The sequence below is a fragment of the Neomonachus schauinslandi genome, chromosome 4 (genome assembly GCF_002201575.2).
Source record: "Neomonachus schauinslandi chromosome 4, ASM220157v2, whole genome shotgun sequence".
NCBI classification, from domain to species: domain Eukaryota; kingdom Metazoa; phylum Chordata; class Mammalia; order Carnivora; family Phocidae; genus Neomonachus; species Neomonachus schauinslandi.
In genome coordinates, this window is record NC_058406.1 from 51,392,899 (window position 1) to 51,411,704 (window position 18,806).

The window sequence follows — 18,806 nt, forward strand, 5'->3', positions numbered from 1 at the left end:
GATAGATAGATAGATAGATAGATAGATAGATAGATAGATAGATAGATGTTGAGAATAACGTTTCATCTTACAATGAGCTGAAAACTTGTGGGGCAGATTTGAAATGCTTCCTTTTCCTTCTCCCTCCCAAATGGGATGGAGTTCCTACATTCTTTAGTTAAGTCAGAGTTAAGGAGATTTCAAAATCTCCATGTGGTGTCTCATTTGCCTACCGATAATTTGTTTTCATTTCAACCAAGTAAGGCTAAAAGAAGTATAGACCTAATTAAATGCAGAATGTGAGCCTTTGTTGTACTTTCTAGAATAAAGGCACTTGAGAATGGCCTGCTGCAGACCGTCTTATCAGCAAACTTTCACTCTAAGACAGAACATAAAATTAAACACAACCAAATATGTCTGGCATGAACTCTGGGGATTGGCTCTGCTAGGACACTGTGCTTGTGTCCAAGTGGTGCTGGGAGGAAGTGAAAGGACCAAAGATATTTTGGGCAAGACCTGACCTGTCCCTGACCTCTCATCCTCCATGTCATTCACTGAAACTCAATATGTGTTGAGCTTCTACTATGCTTCAGACTTTGTGAATAGGGTAGATCAAAGCATGCCCTTGTGTAGCTTACAACCTAGTGAAACAATTAGATGGTAAAAATATGAATCACGTTAAGCACTGTTTCATAGTTCCCAACGTTTTTGTGCGCTGTCATGCACTTGGCATTTTCATGATGACTGTTGTCTGTTCTTTAACACCAGCCTCTGGCCTATGATTTAGTTAATGCTCAATAAAATGTGTTCAATGAATGAGTCCTCATAATCACCACAGGATAAAGGTATCCTCTCCATTTTACTGATGGAGAAGTAGAGGCAATGTTGTTTTTCCTCAAGCCAACATTCAAACCAGGTCCACAGGACTGTAGGTATAGTCTTCTGTCTACCATGGCACAACTACCTAAAGAACAAATTCTAGATGATTCAGAGGAATAAACGTTCCTTTCTCGTTTTCCTCTTTCCTTTGATCATTATGGACTCTCTAGATCTTTGGGATGCTGTCCATTGATTTTCTTGTTTGCAGCTCCACACATGCAGGAGTGGAACCCCCAGCCACAAAGGCATCTACTCTGAGAGACCCTAGGTGCTCCACTCAGCCTCAGCCCTGATGAGGACTAGCTCCATGCAGGGCTCGCAGCGTTTGCCCATTTCCCATTAAATCCAGCTCTCCTCCCTCCCGGCAGCCCCAGGTCCCCAGTCCTCAGAGTTGGCCATTTTCCCTGAGAGCCTGCCTGCAAACCTTCATTCACTACGCCTTTACCTCTAGTCACTGTGGCCACCTTCCAAGCCAAATACTGTGGGTTGGGTGGAAACTACATCGAAAAAGAAACATTTGCCTATGTTCTTTCCAACTGGCACCTAGGCACACCTCCCAGGTTCACAGTTTCACTGTAGACCTTATCACTGCTTTCTGACACAGCCCTGGGGGCAGAACTGTGGAAAATGCCTGTTTTTCTGGGAGCAGCTTTGGCAGGATCTGGCCATTTTACTTCTACCACGTGGCTTCTCTTCTTTCTCTTTCCCTCGCTAACGGAGGTCCCCCATTTGTTCCTCTCTTGACTTGTATGGGGAGGCCGAATCTTAATTGTATTAGTGCCTTCATATTTGAACCTCGGCCCTTTATTTTACTCTAGATTAAGTCCAGAGGCCACATTTCTTCCGCCAGCCAGGCTGGCATGCCTGAGAGACCTCAGTAAAGGGTCTCTCCCTCTACCAAACAGCTAGAACTTCCAGGCAGTGGTATGGTTTTGACTCCTTGACCAGCATCCCCGCAGAGTGCCCACCGATAAGAACAGTAGGGGGCCATTTTGGCTCCACTGGCAGTTTTCATACCTGGCCTATTACTTTCGTATTTCCTTTTAAGTCCTTGGCTTACAACAGTTTGCCAAAGGGCACAGCGCCCAGTTCTGTGCCTGAATAGCCCTGACTTGTCCCATAACCTTACAAACACTCGCCCTGGGTTCTGCTTTGTCACAAACCATTTTCTGCAATGTGGTGGTTTACAGTTCGGGGCAAGGCAGATGTTTTCCAGATTGCGAACACTGCAGTTTTTAACTCACTCTGTCAGCAGCCTTCTCCCATATTTCATAGAAGACCTGTTGTAAGGCAATTTGTCTTTCAGCCATTTCTTCAAACCAAAATTGAACATTACAGTGAATGGGATGGTGGGGAGGGGGGATGGAGGGAGGAATAGAGCACGGCTTTGTATGGTTTGAAGTTTTCCGGAAGAGTTATTTTTACGCTACAGAGATTTTTCAAGATGTACTTTATTCTCCAGTCTCTATACATTTTAGACAAAGTAAAGAACAATAGTTACCCCAAACCTATAACGAAGTCATGTTCCATAAACATTTTTAACCGTAAAATAATTTTTTCTCAAAAGATTTTTTTTATCGTTCTCAAAATATATTGAGTCATGTATCCAGTGTGTCAGCTGCTCTAGCAACAAGCTTTAGGACGCTCTTAACTCTTTTGGCCCACCACCATGCCAACAGGAAGGGCTCCTTGTCACTTTAACCCTTTGGTGACGGAATTCTGATATAAGACCACAATGATCTTTGATATTGGCTTTGTATCAGCCACGGTTCTGGCATGAAACAAAAGGCATAAGCAAACACACCATGGAGAATTTTATGGGCCCAGCACGCTTCCTCTGCGCTACTCTGCTAACCATGGAGAATTTTATAAAGAGACTCTTTATGAAGGTGTTAGCAGAATTAGGGGAAACCAATAAGGTGAAGAACTCAGGCCAGCAGAAGTGGGAGGCATTACCGTCCTAGGTTTGAAGAGTCAAAGGAATGATTAGTTACCTTACCTTATGGAGCAGAGCTGAGAATGAAAAGAGGGCCGTCCAAAGGCCGTGGCCTTTGGTGGAGGGAGGTAGCCAATCCTCTGCAATTTGGCAAGGAAGGAGCCTGGAAACAAACATGGCAACCCATATTCTTCTTGCCCTGGGCAGTTCTTCTTGTCCCTCCAATGTCTCCCATTGGCCCAACCTAACTGGAAGCCAGAGGGTAAGGGTGCCCATTGATACTGTCCTTAGAAGTCAGCCTCAGCATGGAGCTGAGGAGAAAAGGACTGATACTGGGTCTGAAGACACTCAGGGAAAATATTCAATCACTAGCTTTAAATCAGTTGCTTCACAGGAGAGCCAAAAGAACAATAGGGACCTAAATAAGGTATGTAGACTCAGTTTAGAAAATCAGAGAACGTTGAGGGGAACCACTGAAATCATCCAGCCTCTGTTTGAGCATTGCCAGAGACCTTCAGATATAGGGACATCTCACCACCCCGAAGAGGTTATGGGATGGCTCCCACTGCTTAAAACCTGCATTTGTAAGTCTGAAACCAAAACTTATATGGGAAATCTCCTGATTTTTAAAAAATGTTGGCCATGAATTCAAATTAAAACCTAATAAGGAACAAGTCTATGTATTAGATCCATTCTGTAACCTCTGGTACCATTTATTATCCACATTTGAAGGTACCTATCACATCCTTCATTCAATTTTTAATTTGGTCTAAAGAGCATGTAGCTCTTCCAACCTTTCCTTACCCATCTTCCTTTTCCTCTGAATGTTTCTTGTTTTTTTAAAGCCTTTCTTAGAAATGTTGCTCTTAGAAGATACCTTTTTCGGTGTTTTTAAACCAGCGAAGGTAGAAGAAGACTATGATGCTTTCGATCATCATTCAGTATTGCCAGTGAAGGTACTTTTTTGCTAAAAGTACCATATATAACATTTTTTGGAGCAATTTCATTGTACTGTTGCTGGATCCAGCTGAGCCTTCAAGTCTTCATTAAAACTTACTAGCCTTCTCTTTTCCTCTTTTTTTCATGGTTTTGTTACACCAAAAATTATTTAGTAGATTTGCTTAATCATGGGCTTCTATAAACAAGAGCTTTAACCTAACTGCAAGCTATAATATTTATTTGTAAAATTTAAACTGTTGGTTTTGCGTCATTATTTTAGCCTGCTTTGTATGAGCCTCTAAAATTTTATTTCTGTAGGGGCACCTGGGTAGCTCAGTCAGCTGGACATCTGCCTCCGGCTCAGGTCATGATCTCAGGGTCCTGGAGCGAGCCCCTCATTGAGTTCTCTGCTCCATGGGAAGCCTGCTTCTTCCTCTCCCTCTGTCTGCCACTCCCCCTGCTTGTATACTCTAGCTCTCTCTCTGTCAAATGAATAAATAAAATATTTTTAAAAAATTTAGAAATAAAAATAAAATTTATTTCTATAGTCAGATATCTTTCCTAGATTTGGGTCATTTTCAAGTTTGATAAATATGTCATCGTCGAGTAGTTGACGATAATGTCAAACAGGCAGGTTCACTCAAGCTTAGCTCTCTACAATTTGAGGTTGATTTGCTGATTAACACTATTAGGGTACAGGCACATGGTAAATTACAAATCTATCTAATGATAGATTATCTAGCCTTCCATCTTTGGTCCATAAAGATATCATGGGTCACTTGATCAAATGTCTTGCTGAAAGTTTAAATGTGCTTGTTCTACCACTCTGAAATAATCCTATCAAAATGAAAGAGATTTAATTTTATAAAACCTATTGAATTTTGGCACTTAAAGATTGGCCCAATTAAAAAATGGGCAAAGGGGGCGCCTGGGCGGCTCAGATGGTTAAGCCACTGCCTTCGGCTCAGGTCATGATCCCGGAGTCCCAGGATCGAGTCCCGCATCGGGCTCCCTGCTCGGCGGGGAGTCTGCTTCTCCCTCTGACCCTCCTCCCTCTCATGCTCTCTGTCTCTCATTCTCTCTCTCTCTCAAATAAATAAATAAAATAAAAAAAAATAAAAATAAAAAATAAAAAATGGGCAAAGGACTTAAACAGACATTTCTCCAAAGAAGATATACAAATGGCCAACAGTATATGAAAAGATGCTCAATATCATCAGGCATTAAAGAAATGCAAATCAAAACCACAATGAGACATATGATCCAGGAATCCTACTTCTGGATATATACCCAAAAGAACTGAATGCAGAATCTCAAAGAGATATTTGTACACCCATGTACATTGCAGCATTATTCACAATAGCTGAGAGGTGGAAGCAAACCCATCGATGGATGACTCCATAAAGAAAATGTGGTATATACATACAATGGAATATTATTCAGCCCTAAAAAAGAAGGAAGTCTGACACATGCAACAACATAGATAAATCTTGAGGACACTTTACTGAGTGAAAATAAGCCAGTCATAAAAAAATACTGTATGAGGTATCTAAAGTAATCAAATTCATAGAAGCAAAAAATAGACCAGTTGTTGTCAGGGGCTATAGAGGGAGGGGGAAATGGGGAGTTATTGTTGAATGAGTATAGAGTTTCAGTTTTGCAAGATGGAAAAGTTTTGCAGATCTGTTGTACAACAATGTGCATATGCTTAGCACTACTAAACTGTACACTTAAAAATGGTTAAGGTGGTAAATTTTGTTAATTTTTTTTACCATAGTTAAACTTTTTTTCAATAAAAGGAAAAGATTAGCCCAACTCTTTCCTTTTATAGCGGAGAAAACTGAGGTCCTAAGAACTTATAGAAACTTCTAGTGAACTCATGTGGATTCTAGTTACTAAAATTTTTCTCAAGTGCTCACAAATGAGCACTTATTGTGGTTAAAACATTGTGTGCTGTGGTTAAAACATTTGCTGAAGAGGGGCACCTGGGTGGCTCAGTCGGTTAAGCATCTGCCTTTGGCTCAGGACATGATCCTGGGGTCCTGGGATTGAGCCCCGCATTGGGCTCCCTGCTCAGCAGGGAGCGTACTTCTCCCTCTCCCTCTGCTGCTTTGCCTGTTGTTCTCTCTCTCTCTCTCTCTGTCAAATAAATAAATAAAATCTTAAAAAACAATATTTGCTGAAGAGAAAAATTTTAATCACTATATATGGCCAGAGTCTTTTTAAGAATTAATTTGAGAATACATAATACAGGTCATCTTCTTGATATTTCCATCATTAAATTGAGAGACCTAATGGCGGACCTAGCATGCCAACTAAAGACCTAGTTAACACCTTTTCTCCTTTGGCTTCCAGGCATATATTTAAATATCACTGGTGCAGGCTCCTATCTGCTACAGACCCAGTTACTTTGTAGTTTTCAAATAATAGATGATAGCAATTCCTATTTGTTTTCTATGGTTTTCATTTCTTTTCAGACATGATTATAATTTAAAACCTAACTGCAAGCTATTTATTTATTTTTGGGATTCTAAGGTTCTATAAGATTTCTTCCCCACCTTTGCCATATTGAAGATCTAGGGATTTTTTTGTTTTAACTCAAAGTAATATCCCAGATGATGTTTCACTTTATGAAAGTACGTCTTGAATAAGAAATCACGTTTACCTTGTTTTAAGCTGTAGGATAAGAAAGGAGTATTTTCTCCATTGTATTTAATTACTAATCAAACTATTGAATATCTTTGTAAAAATAAAATAGGAATGTCAGATGTGACCTGTGATACCAAATTGTTGATTTTTAAAAGGAAATTAATCATGTGATCCAGACTAAATAGTTGGTTTCAAAAATCCCAAGTATTTAACTTGATGTAACTAATATGTGCATTTAAATTTTAAACAGTTATTTCGAAGTATTAAAAATCTTCACCATTCTAATTTTCCGCCGGGTTTCTTTGTAATGCGCTGAGGGTGTCCATTACCCTTTAAAGTGAATAGTAAGAATAGTGTCCATTGTTCTAATGTGATTCTGTTTAATAGTGTAATCCCCAACAGATATTAGCCCTCATTAAAGGGAGCCTTGGAATCTTAAGGAGAATGATGAAGAACAATTCCATACAGTATTTTAATTTTTATTAGTTATATAATTTTGAAAGCATAGAAGCCCTGAAGGCAGACAGGCTTGCATTCCAACCCAGACTCCACCACTTTCTGGCTTTGTCAAATTATTTGTTCTTTCTTAGTCTTAATTTGTCTACATGTAAAATTGAGATGACACCAAGTACCTGGTTAAAGTGTTGAATAAAAATGCAAGGCTGTTAAAAAGAGGTTGAGCAAATGTTAGTTTTCTAATTTTCCATGAGTAAGGTTAGTTGTTCTGTGGAATGTTTTTAATGTGAAGTTTTTTGAGCCAGACTGACTCCCTTCTGGCCTAATGCGGAGAGAGGTGTGTGGGGAAGTAAGTGTGGTGTATCACAGGTTGACAATAGGCCGAAATTTGTTTTCAGTCACTTCCAACATGGCCGCGTATTGTTCTGCTTGATTATTTCCCTTGGCAAGAAGACACTCTGGGCTCGTTTGCATATCCTCCATGTAATCAGAAAGAGCCAAGTTTGCCTGTGTTTAAGGGATTCTGCTTCTTGAAGTTCGTTCTCGTGCAGACCCACAGGGGGATTTGTCCCAGACCTCCCATTTATAATCACAGGCATTCCGTGAATAATCTGATACGGAATGAGTACAGGATAGACTCCTTTGTTTGCCAGACAGGTGAGAGCCCTACTTTCTCTTGTTGCTAAAAATCTGGGCCAGAAAAATGACTAAAGTTACGTGAGTACTAAATTAACCTCATTCCTTTGTAATCGTTACCCTCATAATGATTTCACTGAAAATCCAAGAATAACAAGAGGGATTCCCCCCTACCCCCGACCCAGCACACACTAGGGTACTGAGAGATTCGAAAGTGTTTTTATAATGTTAATAATCATAGCATCCAACAACTGTGTGGCAGTTTTCAATTTTCTTAAGTTTTGTCAGGAACATTATCTCTCACACGAACCAAATAAGATTGGTGGAGCAATTATTCCTCTTAAGTAAATGAGGACATGGGGGTCAGAGAGGTTGTTTCCTGCTTGAGGTTATTTAGAATTCCCTGCCCAAAAGTTTTTTTGTTTTTTTTTTTTTAATATTTATTTGTCAGAGAGAGCACAAGCTCTCTTTTTTTTTTTAAAGATTTTATTTATTTATTTGACAGAGAGAGACACAGCGAGAGAGGGAACACAAGCAGGGGGAGTGGGAGAGGGAGAAGCAGGCTTCCCGCAGAGCAGGGAGCCCGATGCAGGGCTCGATCCCAGGACCCTGGGATCATGACCTGAGCTGAAGGCAGACGCTTAACCGACTGAGCCACCCAGGCGTCCCCCATGCCCAAAAGTTTTATCTCTGAATCCTTTTCTACTCTAAGGGTAAGGGCTAAACATCAAGTGACTGAGTTGTAATAGGTACTAGAGTAGATACCTCCTACGTTCCTTCATTTACTGTTTAAAACAACCCTATGAAATAGGTATTACTCTTCTCATTTTGCAGATGGGTTTGCTCAGAGAGGCTAAGTGCTTCCTGAAGGTTGCACAGATGATGACAAAGGCAGTCTTCAGAGGTTTCTGACTCTTAAGACACACCGTTCCTTTATTCTGCTATATCATCTCTAAAGTGTCTACATAGATAGACGGACAGACAGATAGATCTTAGATAGACAGATGATCTCATCTGGATCTACTATATTCCTGATATAGAAGATCAATCTATCTGCTAGGTGCTGTGGTAAGCACTTTTCATTTGATTTCTTTCTCTCTGTCCATCCACCCATAGACATGCGGACACAATTGTTACAAAAGGACCTGAGAACAGTTCCTAGGATGAGAACCACTAGAATGGCCTCCAGAGACGCCTGGGTTATGTGTTACCTGCCACTGTATAAAATGGGGAGTGCGAAAGTAGCACATCTGGCAAAGCTTCCGTGTCCTTCCCCACCGTTTAGACCTCCCTCGTCCTTCCTACATTTGAGAAACACAACAAGTCCTACCACAAGAGAAGGGGTGCCAAACAGCGCCATTCTCAAATTCCTGGCAGTGGAGTGGAGGGTCTAGGGCAGGAGATATGAAGCCAGACCAACAGGGGAGAAGTCCCAGCTTTAGAATTACTAGCTGCATATCCTGGAGCAGGTTACTTAACCACTCTGTCCCCTCAGCTTCATCACCTGTAAAAATGGGCATAAGGATGGCTCCTGCCTCACGTGGGGTTGGTTGTGAGGATAAAATGAATGAGTTAATGAAAAGCACTTCCAACAGTACCTGGCCCATGTTAATAATAATAGCTAACATTATTTTGTTCTAGAAAACACTCAGTAAATATTAAAACCGTTATTTTTAGTATACGCAATAAGTAGATTTTACTCCTCCCCACGCCTCTCTGAAGGTTAACCCACAGCACAGCCCCAACACCCGGGTCTTGGTGCCCGTCTGTTTATGTAGGGAGAAGGCAGTGTGATTTAGTTACTGCTATATCTCACTGAACAACAGGTTCCCAAAGCAGGTGTGTGTAAGAACAAACTCTGTATAGTATATTCTAATTTATATGTACTAAGGAAGCTCACAATTTAGAGGGACTTTCTGGGTCTCTTGACTACTCTAGTCCTTCTTCCCCTGTTGCATTTCCAACAACATATTGTAATTATCTTTTCTCTGTTCTCCTTCCCCAACCATGAGCTCCTGAAAGACAAAGGACATACCGTATTTAACTTTATATTCCCAGTACCTAGAATAATGTTTGGCAGTAGTAGCTTTTGTTTATTGACTTACTGAACAAGTGAGAGGATGAGTGAATGGATGCATGGTTAATTCTAGGTTAAGTAAATAATCATCTCTAAATTTGGGGTCAATCTGGATTTTCACACTTTGGATTTTCTTCAAGCAAGATAGTTGATGAGTTTATTGGTGATCAGGGCCTGTATTATGTAACCCCTCTAATTATTGCCCATAATTCCTTGTTTGTTTTGTCAGTCAAATAATTTATTATCGTATGCCCAAAGTATTTAAAGGTCAGACTCAAATCGATTTTTAAAAAGTATGCCTCGTGTCCTTCTCTATATATTATATTCTCTTCCAAGCAATGGTAGAGTAGATATATAAGATTTCAAAAATACACTTCAGAGTGTTAGCATTCATAATTACTGGGCTCATATGAAATCATTTAAGAAGAATTCTGGGGTTTCAAAAGGTGTCACGTTATTCAGCGATGCTCTGTTGGAGGGAACGGTAGACACCATCCAAAATAGATACTTCATTTGTGCAGATGAGAAGAAGTGAGGCCCCAAGAGGTGAATCGTTTGTTCAAGGTCACATCAGGAACTGAGTCAGGTCCCCCATATTCTCAGGCCAGTGGCTTTATGGACGCTGGGACCAGGATTTCCTGAGTGACATTGATTCTGGAAGATGCAGGACTGGCCCTGTAAGTCCAAACCAGCCAAGACAAGGGCATGATTTCTGGAAGAACACATTGTAGTCGTTGATCTGGGCTAGCAGCCAATGGAAGAAGAGCCCTGTGGTCCACATGAATGCTCTTGGGTATATACAGTCCATTCACATGACGTTTAACTTTGAAGGTGTCAGAGAAATGCCGATCTTTTGCTAAAGAGAGGCAACATCAGAGGGGGACCCACACACATGCAAAGGCTTCACAATGTCCCTCTGCGATTTTTAAACACTTGAACTTTAAACTTTTAAACTTCAATAAATTATGTTGAAGGTTTGATAGAAACAAATTGTAATAAGCAATGGTTCCTTTTTTCTCCAGTGAATTTGTGTGTACAGAAGAATAGGAGGTCATTTTCAACTATGCGATGTAATATTATACATGTTATTTGAACTAGTGTGACTTTTGCTCTTTTTTATTTCTGTGCCCAGATTCGAAGGATTCCAAGGAGAAGAATAAAATGGAGATCTTGTACATACTCGTGCCAAGTGTTGCCATTCCTCTGGCCATTGCCCTGCTCTTCTTCTTCATTTGTGTCTGCCGCAATAACCAGAAGACCTCGTCACCACCTGTCCAGAGGCAACCGAAACACGTCAGAGGTCAAAATGTGGAGATGTCAATGCTTAATGCATATAAACCCAAGGTAAAGTTAGCAGTACGGAGCTGCATAGATTCCGCAGGCTTCGGGTTAAAGCAAAACTTAGCACCTTCCCCAGCTTAGAAATCAAATGATCTAGACTCAGAGTTTACAAACTCTAGAGGTCAATTTCAGCAAACTGTACACCTGTAACTTTATCCAGGGCACCTGGAACATTCTTTCATCAGTGTGTCCACGTCCGTGTCAGGCCAGCCCCATCACTGCCTTACCATCAAGTCTGGGCTAGAAAGAATCCTTAGGACATCATCTCTCCTAAGGATTCCGAGTGTGAGCTATTTTGCAAAATTTCAAAGAAGGAAAGACCATACCCTTCCAATCAAACCGAAAGAGATGAACAGAGAAAAAAAGAAAACATGGTTTACTAACTTTTAACTGTCAAAAAACCTTTATATTGCACAACAGCGTGCATAGATTGTACACTTAAGAACCAGTAAGTTTTATGTGATGTGCTTTTTTGCCACAAGAACAAAACCTAAGTCCTAACCTAGGAGCTCAGTTAGGTTTAATGCCTAACCTAAATCCATTTCTCTTTGGTTTAAGCATATTTAAAGAGAAGTGTTGTCCTTCCTATAATCTTCGAATTCTGTTGTATGATCGCCCACCTTAGCCTTCTCATCTCTGTGCTAATTCAACCCACTTCCTTTTAGTTTTTCCTCCTCATCTTTCAACATGTGGGTTGCTCCAGGTCTTGGCAAGGAACCCAGGGTCACCGGCCCTTAGCTTAAATGGAACACACACACCACATCTTGAAGCTGAAATACAACAGATCCTTTCTCTCCAGAAAGCCAGAACCTCAATCCCAGGCTCTCGGCAAAGAGATTTCATTTAAATAATTCAGAAGACACCCAAAAAGCCTGTCTTTTCTTCTTATTCCAACTCCATAGGACATTCATTCACTCATTCTGCAAATATTTATCTTCTCTGTGGGTTAGTGACCATATTATTCATTTGACCTTCATAAAGAGAAGATGCATCTCTTTAATAAAATTTTAGAGAAAAATGTCTTCACACTCAAATTAACTAATCCTTTTAACTAATTAGTAGAGTTCCCTGTTGGGGCTGACTCTTAGCCCCTCATTTGATTTTAGTCTGCGTTGCGGTTGGATTTTTTTTTTTTTTTAATTTAAAAAGTCTTAAGACATTTTTCTGTTGTAGTCATATTTGTTGGTAAGGTTTTTGGATTTCTTAAGTGTTAAAAATTCATTTTTTAAGTATTCTGTCCCAAGCAAAACCACAGTTCTCTTAAGTCTGAATTTTTACCATTAAAAAAAAAAACCCACAGACCCTGAAGACAACAGCGTTCACTAAGTAGGTTGGGGGACAGGTAGCAGTGGGGGTTCAGTTGTTTCTGACATCCTAGCTGCCAGCTAGCCAGCTTACGTCCATTACAGCATGTTAGAGAACATCACATCTAATCCTTACAAGGGAGTAGAAGAAAAAAGAGGGGTTAATGAGGTAACACCCTGTTGAACTTTTACATTTCCCAGGCTTCAGAGTTCTAGTGCAATGGTCTTTTTCCATGAGCATCTTTCTCCATTATTTCTGTTATTAGATGTTGAGAAACCTTAGAAATGCCAGAACTCTGGACAGGAGAGAGACCCAGATCATCTGGCTTACAGCAGTCACCTTGCCCCTGCCACCATCCCGGAGAGGTGGGCTCCTCCGGGCTGCGGCAGGAACCATGGGAAGAGTTCTTTCCATTTGGGGAAACTGTCAATTGTGTAGGTCAGCCTCAGTCTGCAACTCAATTCCATTATTAGCAGAGGTTTGTTTTGCAAAGCATGATGTCCAAGAGGCATGATGTTTTGGGTTTATGCAGTCTTTCCAATAAAGATCTCAGAGAGCTTTGTGGCATAAACGGAGAAAGCTAATGTGTGTTGAGGGATGCAGATTGCCAGGTACTATCCCAGGAGATTTTATACTCATCATGTCATTTAATCCTTGCAGATATTCTGTAATATAGATGTGATTATTGCTACCACACAACCAGGGTAACTGAGACTTCTACAGATTAAGTAATTTGTCCAAAATCAAAGAGCTAGAGATTGGAAGAGATGAAATGTGAACACAGGATTTTTCATGACTAAATAAAGTCCTTGCACTTGCCTGACCCCCTCCCACTCTCCCTTCCCAGCATGATTTGTCCTGTGAAAAAGTTATTATGGGGTCAGGCGAACAACTGAATATGATTCCATTTGGTTAGTTTGGGCTGAACACTAACCACAGGCATCACCCTGCCTTGTGATAAATCCTTAAGAGGCTTGTGTAACAGTCACACGTCTAAATGCTATAGCTCCAGTCCTGCCAAAGACATGTGAAATTTGGCCAGAGCAGTAATAGTCCTCTCTCCTCCATGGTCGTAGAGACAAATGTAAAATATCCTGGGACAAATTTTCCCAAAGACTTGGTGAAGTAAACATGGTTTTCATGATTTCTGAAGTGTCCCTTGCAAAATCTCCCAGTGCCAAGATTTCTCCAACCCAAGGCTTAGAATTCAGCCTTAAACAGCTCTCAGATAATTCTGAACCACACCGTAGGTCGGAATGACTCGAGTATCTTTGACAGGGTTGAGGAGGGGAAAAGAAACAACAAAAACAAATGCTCGCTCTTTTTCTCTTACTCTCTTAAGAGATTTGGCTCCAATCAAATTTGAGTTATTCTGTTGTTTGTTTTGGTTCTTACTGAGTGCCTTTCCTGGAAAAAGCACAAAGGACTTCGTAGACCTTAAAGAAAATTCTTAACTGTAAACAATCACTCTCTAAAAGTGCTTTGGAAGGTCACTGACACATAAATATTACATGTACCTATAAAAGTTAGAAGGAAAGAACACACATAAGAAAGAAAGAGAAAAAAAAAATCCTGAAAACAAACGCCCTACCAGCATAAAATCAAAAGGATATTTGGAGGCCGAGGTGTTAAAGAAGAAAGCATGGAAGCTGGTATGTCCGAGCCTTACTCTTATTTTGCCTTGGTCGATTCAAAAGTCAGAGGCTCCAGGATTTTTATTGATCCAAATGAATATGCCCTTCAGGTTTTAAATTGTTTCTCTTTCTCTCTACTTGCTGAGCTTCTAAAATCCCCTGCAAGTGTTGGGATTAAGAAGAGGCTCCTCAGGGAGATTAGAAACCCATACCCTTCAGAGGGGACAATAGCAGTCATGGACAGACTGGTGGACAGACCTGGCCTGGGTGTCCAGAGAGGTGAGTGAGGCAGTTGGAAGTTAGACCTCGATGAGGTTTGAGTTTCCTGCTGATCCGTGGGGAAAGGAGGTCAGTGGGCCAGAGAGGCATCTCAGCGCTGAGCCACAAACAGTCAGGAAATGGAGATGCTCCTCTGGCTCTAACCGCAGCCCCCTACCCATCCCCCTTGCCCCATGGCCCTGAGAAGCCACTTGGCCTCTCTGAGTCTTACTTTTCTCAGTTGTTCAGAGAATGAAGTAGACCCTGTTCATATAAGGTACTGTTCATTTGTTTTCCTTTTATTTTGTTCAGCAGGAGATTTCAAGCCATTCAGTTGGATAAGATAACCTCCTCTCTTTCCCGCCTTTAAAATCCCCCGATGAGTATTCTAGCAATGCATGAATTAAGTAGGATTTTTCTATATTGCATTACAAATGTTATGATCCGGGTGGGTGTTATTTAAGAGTACTGTGGAAAGTGAACCTTCTCCAAGAAGCCTGGGAAACCCTAACTTCCCTTCTCCTGGATTCTTTTCCTTTGCCCTCCGTGCCCCCAGTTGTCCTGTGTCTGAAAAACAGGGCAGTGTCTGTACAGAGAACAGGCTGTGGAGCACTCTCCTTGGGAGGGAGAAGGTATCAGAGCCTCCCACTCAAGCACAGCAGAGCGGTGGGGGCTTCTGTCCTTCCCTCTGTGACTCACCTGTGTGGGATGTGGGCGCCAGAGAAGTTAAGAGGTGGAGGAGCTTGAGAATGGGGAACAAAGAACAGTTGGGGGGCTGCGGGGGGCACAGCCAAAGCCTGAATAGGCCTGTGGGTCAGACTCCTGCAGCTCTGGGCTGGTATAAGGAACATCTGGGGGAAAGCAGGATTTGCCTCACATTCTGAAGCTGGTGACTCTATTTTATTTCTCAATTTACCCTCATCTCTTGCCAACTTCTCTTTCTTTGCTCCCAGGCAGTTCCACTCCCCTTTTCCTTTCCAGCCAAAGTAGTTGCTGAAGGTACTGACACTTGATTATCTTCTCTGGGCCTGTCCCCTTTGCCAGCAACATGCTTCCATCTAAAAAGCCCTGCTGTGGTCTGGCTACCCCTTTTCAACCCCTGGCCTTACCCAGTGTCACCACACTTGGTGTTAAAATGTCCTCAATAGCTTTTCCACTCAGTCCTTAAAGCCTTTGTCTCCCCAGACTTCTGAGCTCATCATTCTATTGACAGGGCCCTCTAGGGAATCCCCAGTGATGTAATTCAATCCGATGGCCTTTTCCAAGACTTTATCCTCTTTAATTTCCCTGGAGCCTTGGATATTCTGAACCACCATCTTGAAATGCTTTTTCTCTTGGCTTTCCTCCTATCTCCTCTGTTTCCTTTACTAGTTCCTTCGGTTCCTCTTTTCCTCTCCCCCTCCTCCCCCTCTTCTGTCTTTCTCTCCCCCTCCTCCCCCTCTTCTCTCTCTCTCTCTCTCTCAAGCTGATTTCATCCTCTGGCATTGCTTTTGCTCCCACTTGATATACATTCCCCAATCTGGAAGGACCAATGTCAAGTTATAAAATTCTTCCTCCCTGCGCCTAAGGATCCATACTCTTTGGGCCTAGCTTACCTTACCAGCCACATTTTTTTCTTAGTCGATTTCTGGGAGGTAGTTTGATATACTTCAAAGGGCAAGGACTGTAAGGAGAGAGAGATGATTAACAAATCTCAGCGCCATTGATTCCCGGCCATGAGGTTTAAGCAAATTCTCTGACCCTTTGTTTTCTCCCCTGTAAAACAAGGACAGGAATAGTACTTAGAGATTTTTTTTTTCTTATTTGGAGGTTCTAGCAGAGGGAGCACAGCCACTCATATACCCTTGACCGAAGAACAGTCCTCTTCTATCGGGGAAGGTCATCCTCTTCGACAAAGTGTGCAGCTTTGGGGGGGATGTGCATGGAACACTGAGGGAAGGAAGAAGGGGACACCCCCCAGGCAGCCAGATCAGCCAGATCAACCCTGGCAATCAAAGGGGTAACAGATGTCGCAGCCAGATCACCCCCACATCCAATCTTTTTGGCACTTTGAGATAGCGTGTCTGGTACTTCACAAGTACTCGCTAGCTAGAAGTTACTATTATTTTTGTTACAGTGATGATATTAACAACCACAGATATTTTAATCAACTACCAAATGCTGTGCACAGGATAATGTGGGTTGTGAGGAAGCTCTAGGATCCAGCAGCCCCCATTACCTGGGGTGAGGACAGAAGCAAGGGAAGCACAGCGAAGATACTAGAGGGAGCTCTTTGGACAGCTCTGGTATTCCATTCTTATCTGGTTCCCATAAATGCCCCTGCCCACACCCTGTTGACACCCTGGGTAAAATCCATCAGAGTGGAGAGGGTCTGATAGTTCGAGCTAGGAGGCTGTCCAGTACAGAGCCTCAGCTCCAATCTGTGTCTGTAGAAACCTGACTTCCAGGGAGAGTAAGTATTAGAAGTGGATATATTATAAGTGGTACTAGAAATAGGCTAAAGTACATCACATGCATTATCTCAATGGGATCTCTCTTATGACCTTATGAAGAAGGAGCTAATTTGAGCCTGATTTGGGAGTGAGAAAACTTGAACCCAGATCTGCCCAGGTGCGTCCCCATTGCTTCTGTGCTGCACTCTACTGCACCTCTAATTTTGAGGCTGACCAAATGCCCGAGCTCAGGTTCTGAGCACTTGGTGGCTCAAGCTGACACTGGAAGTACTGGCCTCTGTTCTGCCTGTTTCCAGGCAGGAGCGAACATCTCCCCTTGACATTATCAAGTAACCACCACAGAATGAACCGTGGTCACCACCAAACATTCAAACTAACCATCAGAAAGTTACGTGACAGAGAAAAGAATTGCTTCCGAAGATAAATCACTTCCAGAGAAGTGCAGCTAAACTCTTGGCAAATGTGGCAGACTGTTGGTTGAAACTCCCTCCAGAATTTGATGGCATAAGCTAGAAGGCACTTAGTTTGGCTGTAGTCTTTGAAAATGTCCATAACCTCCCAAAATGAAACGGCTGTGGCCTTTAAGTTTTTAAAACATAATCATTTCCGTTGAGGAGTAGAGCCAATTGTTTTGCAATTTGAACACTGTTTACCTCAGAACCAGTAAAATGCACAAGAATGGAAAATAGGCTTTGGAGTCAAGCAGATTCCTGTCAACAGCTAAGTCCAGATACGAAGAGAGCTCTATTTTTATATACTCTCCAAGGCTCTTGTGCCCCACGCAGGCAAAGGCTGCTGTGGGAAGGTTCTGTTCATTTGTCCCAGTCAACCAATGGGGACAACAGAGAATCAACCAGAGTAAGGTCTAGATCAGAGACCAGAGAGCAATTACACCTTGACATTCCACTTTTATACCAGATGGCTTTATGCTTTTAAAATTATGGAGCCCTTCAAGGATCAAAATGAAAACTGCCAATTATTCCCAGAAAAATGCTCCAGCTTTGGAGTCAGACATATTGGATTTGCATCTTGGCATCACCTCTTGATCGGTGGGCTTCTTCAGGCAAGCTGCTTAACCTCTGAATGTTTTAATTTCCTGATCCATAAAATGGGGACATCATAGTGTGATTCGCATGGGATTGGGATGAAGGTTCAATGGGTTGATGCAGTAAGCACTGAGAGAGCAGACAAAGGGCTTGTGCAGTAGTCACTAGGAAGACAGGCTCTGCAGTCTGACATGATGACCTACCAGCTGTGGAATCACTTAACCAGTCTGTTTCTCAGAGTTGCCATCTGTAAAATGGGGCTAGTAGTCATAGTGACCGATTTCCTGGGGTTACTGTAAGGATGAAAGGATTAATATGTATAAAGTACTTACAACTTAACATATCAGCATTCCAAAAACAAATTGTAGGCATTGTTATGGTCTCAGGGTCTGGCACAGGGCAAGGATTCAATATATGGTAGCTATTATTAAACTCGAAGTACAGACATCTAGGGTAGGAGTGGCTGTGTCCTCACTCTTCATGCTTCTTGCATGGGTCCTCACATACTATTCCCATATGTATGCTCCTTGGTATATAGTATATACAGTATCCGTTGACTGGCTGATACAACCAGCTATTTAAAAAGATCCCACACCGTTGGTTACCCATGAAAATAGAATAAACTGATGACATAACCCAACATATAGAGTGATTTAATTTCAAAACCTTGAATCTCACTAAGACAGCAGCAGACTCTAAACGCAGTAAATACCAGCCGGTCATTCTTATATTTACTTTAGCTGGCATTTCCAAAGCATCTTCTGAAGCCAAGTGTTATTTTCTCTGGCTCCTATAAGTCAAAATTGCTCAACCAGGCCCTTCAGACGCATTGTAGTCATTTATCATGCAGGGAGAAGAGATCCAGACCACCAGTAGTGGTCTGATCCAGAAAGCCATATTCATTTATCCCAGTGGTTCTCACAGTGAAGCCTCCAGGTCAGGAACATCCTCATCACCTGGACTTGTCAGAACTGCAGGATCTCAGACCTACAGAATCAGAAACTCTGGGATTGGGTCCCAGCAATCTGTGGTGTTTTGTGTTTTTTTTTAAGATTTTATTTTTTTATTTATTTGACAGAGAGAATGCGAGAGAAGGAACACAGGCAGGGGGAGTGGGAGAGGGAGAAGCAGGCTCCCACTGAGCAGGGAGCCTGATGGTGAGGCTCGATCCCAGGACCCTGGGATCATGACCTGAGCCGAAGGCAGACACTTAACGAC

General features: G+C 41.9%; 1 protein-coding gene across 1 annotated transcript in view; it reads left to right on the plus strand.

The window, feature by feature from the left end:
- The window catches only part of ROR1 (receptor tyrosine kinase like orphan receptor 1), a 396,422-nt gene that overhangs the window by 366,059 nt on the left and 11,557 nt on the right, over window positions 1–18,806 (plus strand). Inside the window, exon 8 of the mRNA XM_044914331.1 lies at window positions 10,684–10,895. Coding sequence (XP_044770266.1) covers window positions 10,684–10,895 — 212 coding nt within the window. The remainder of the gene's footprint in view (window positions 1–10,683; window positions 10,896–18,806) is intronic.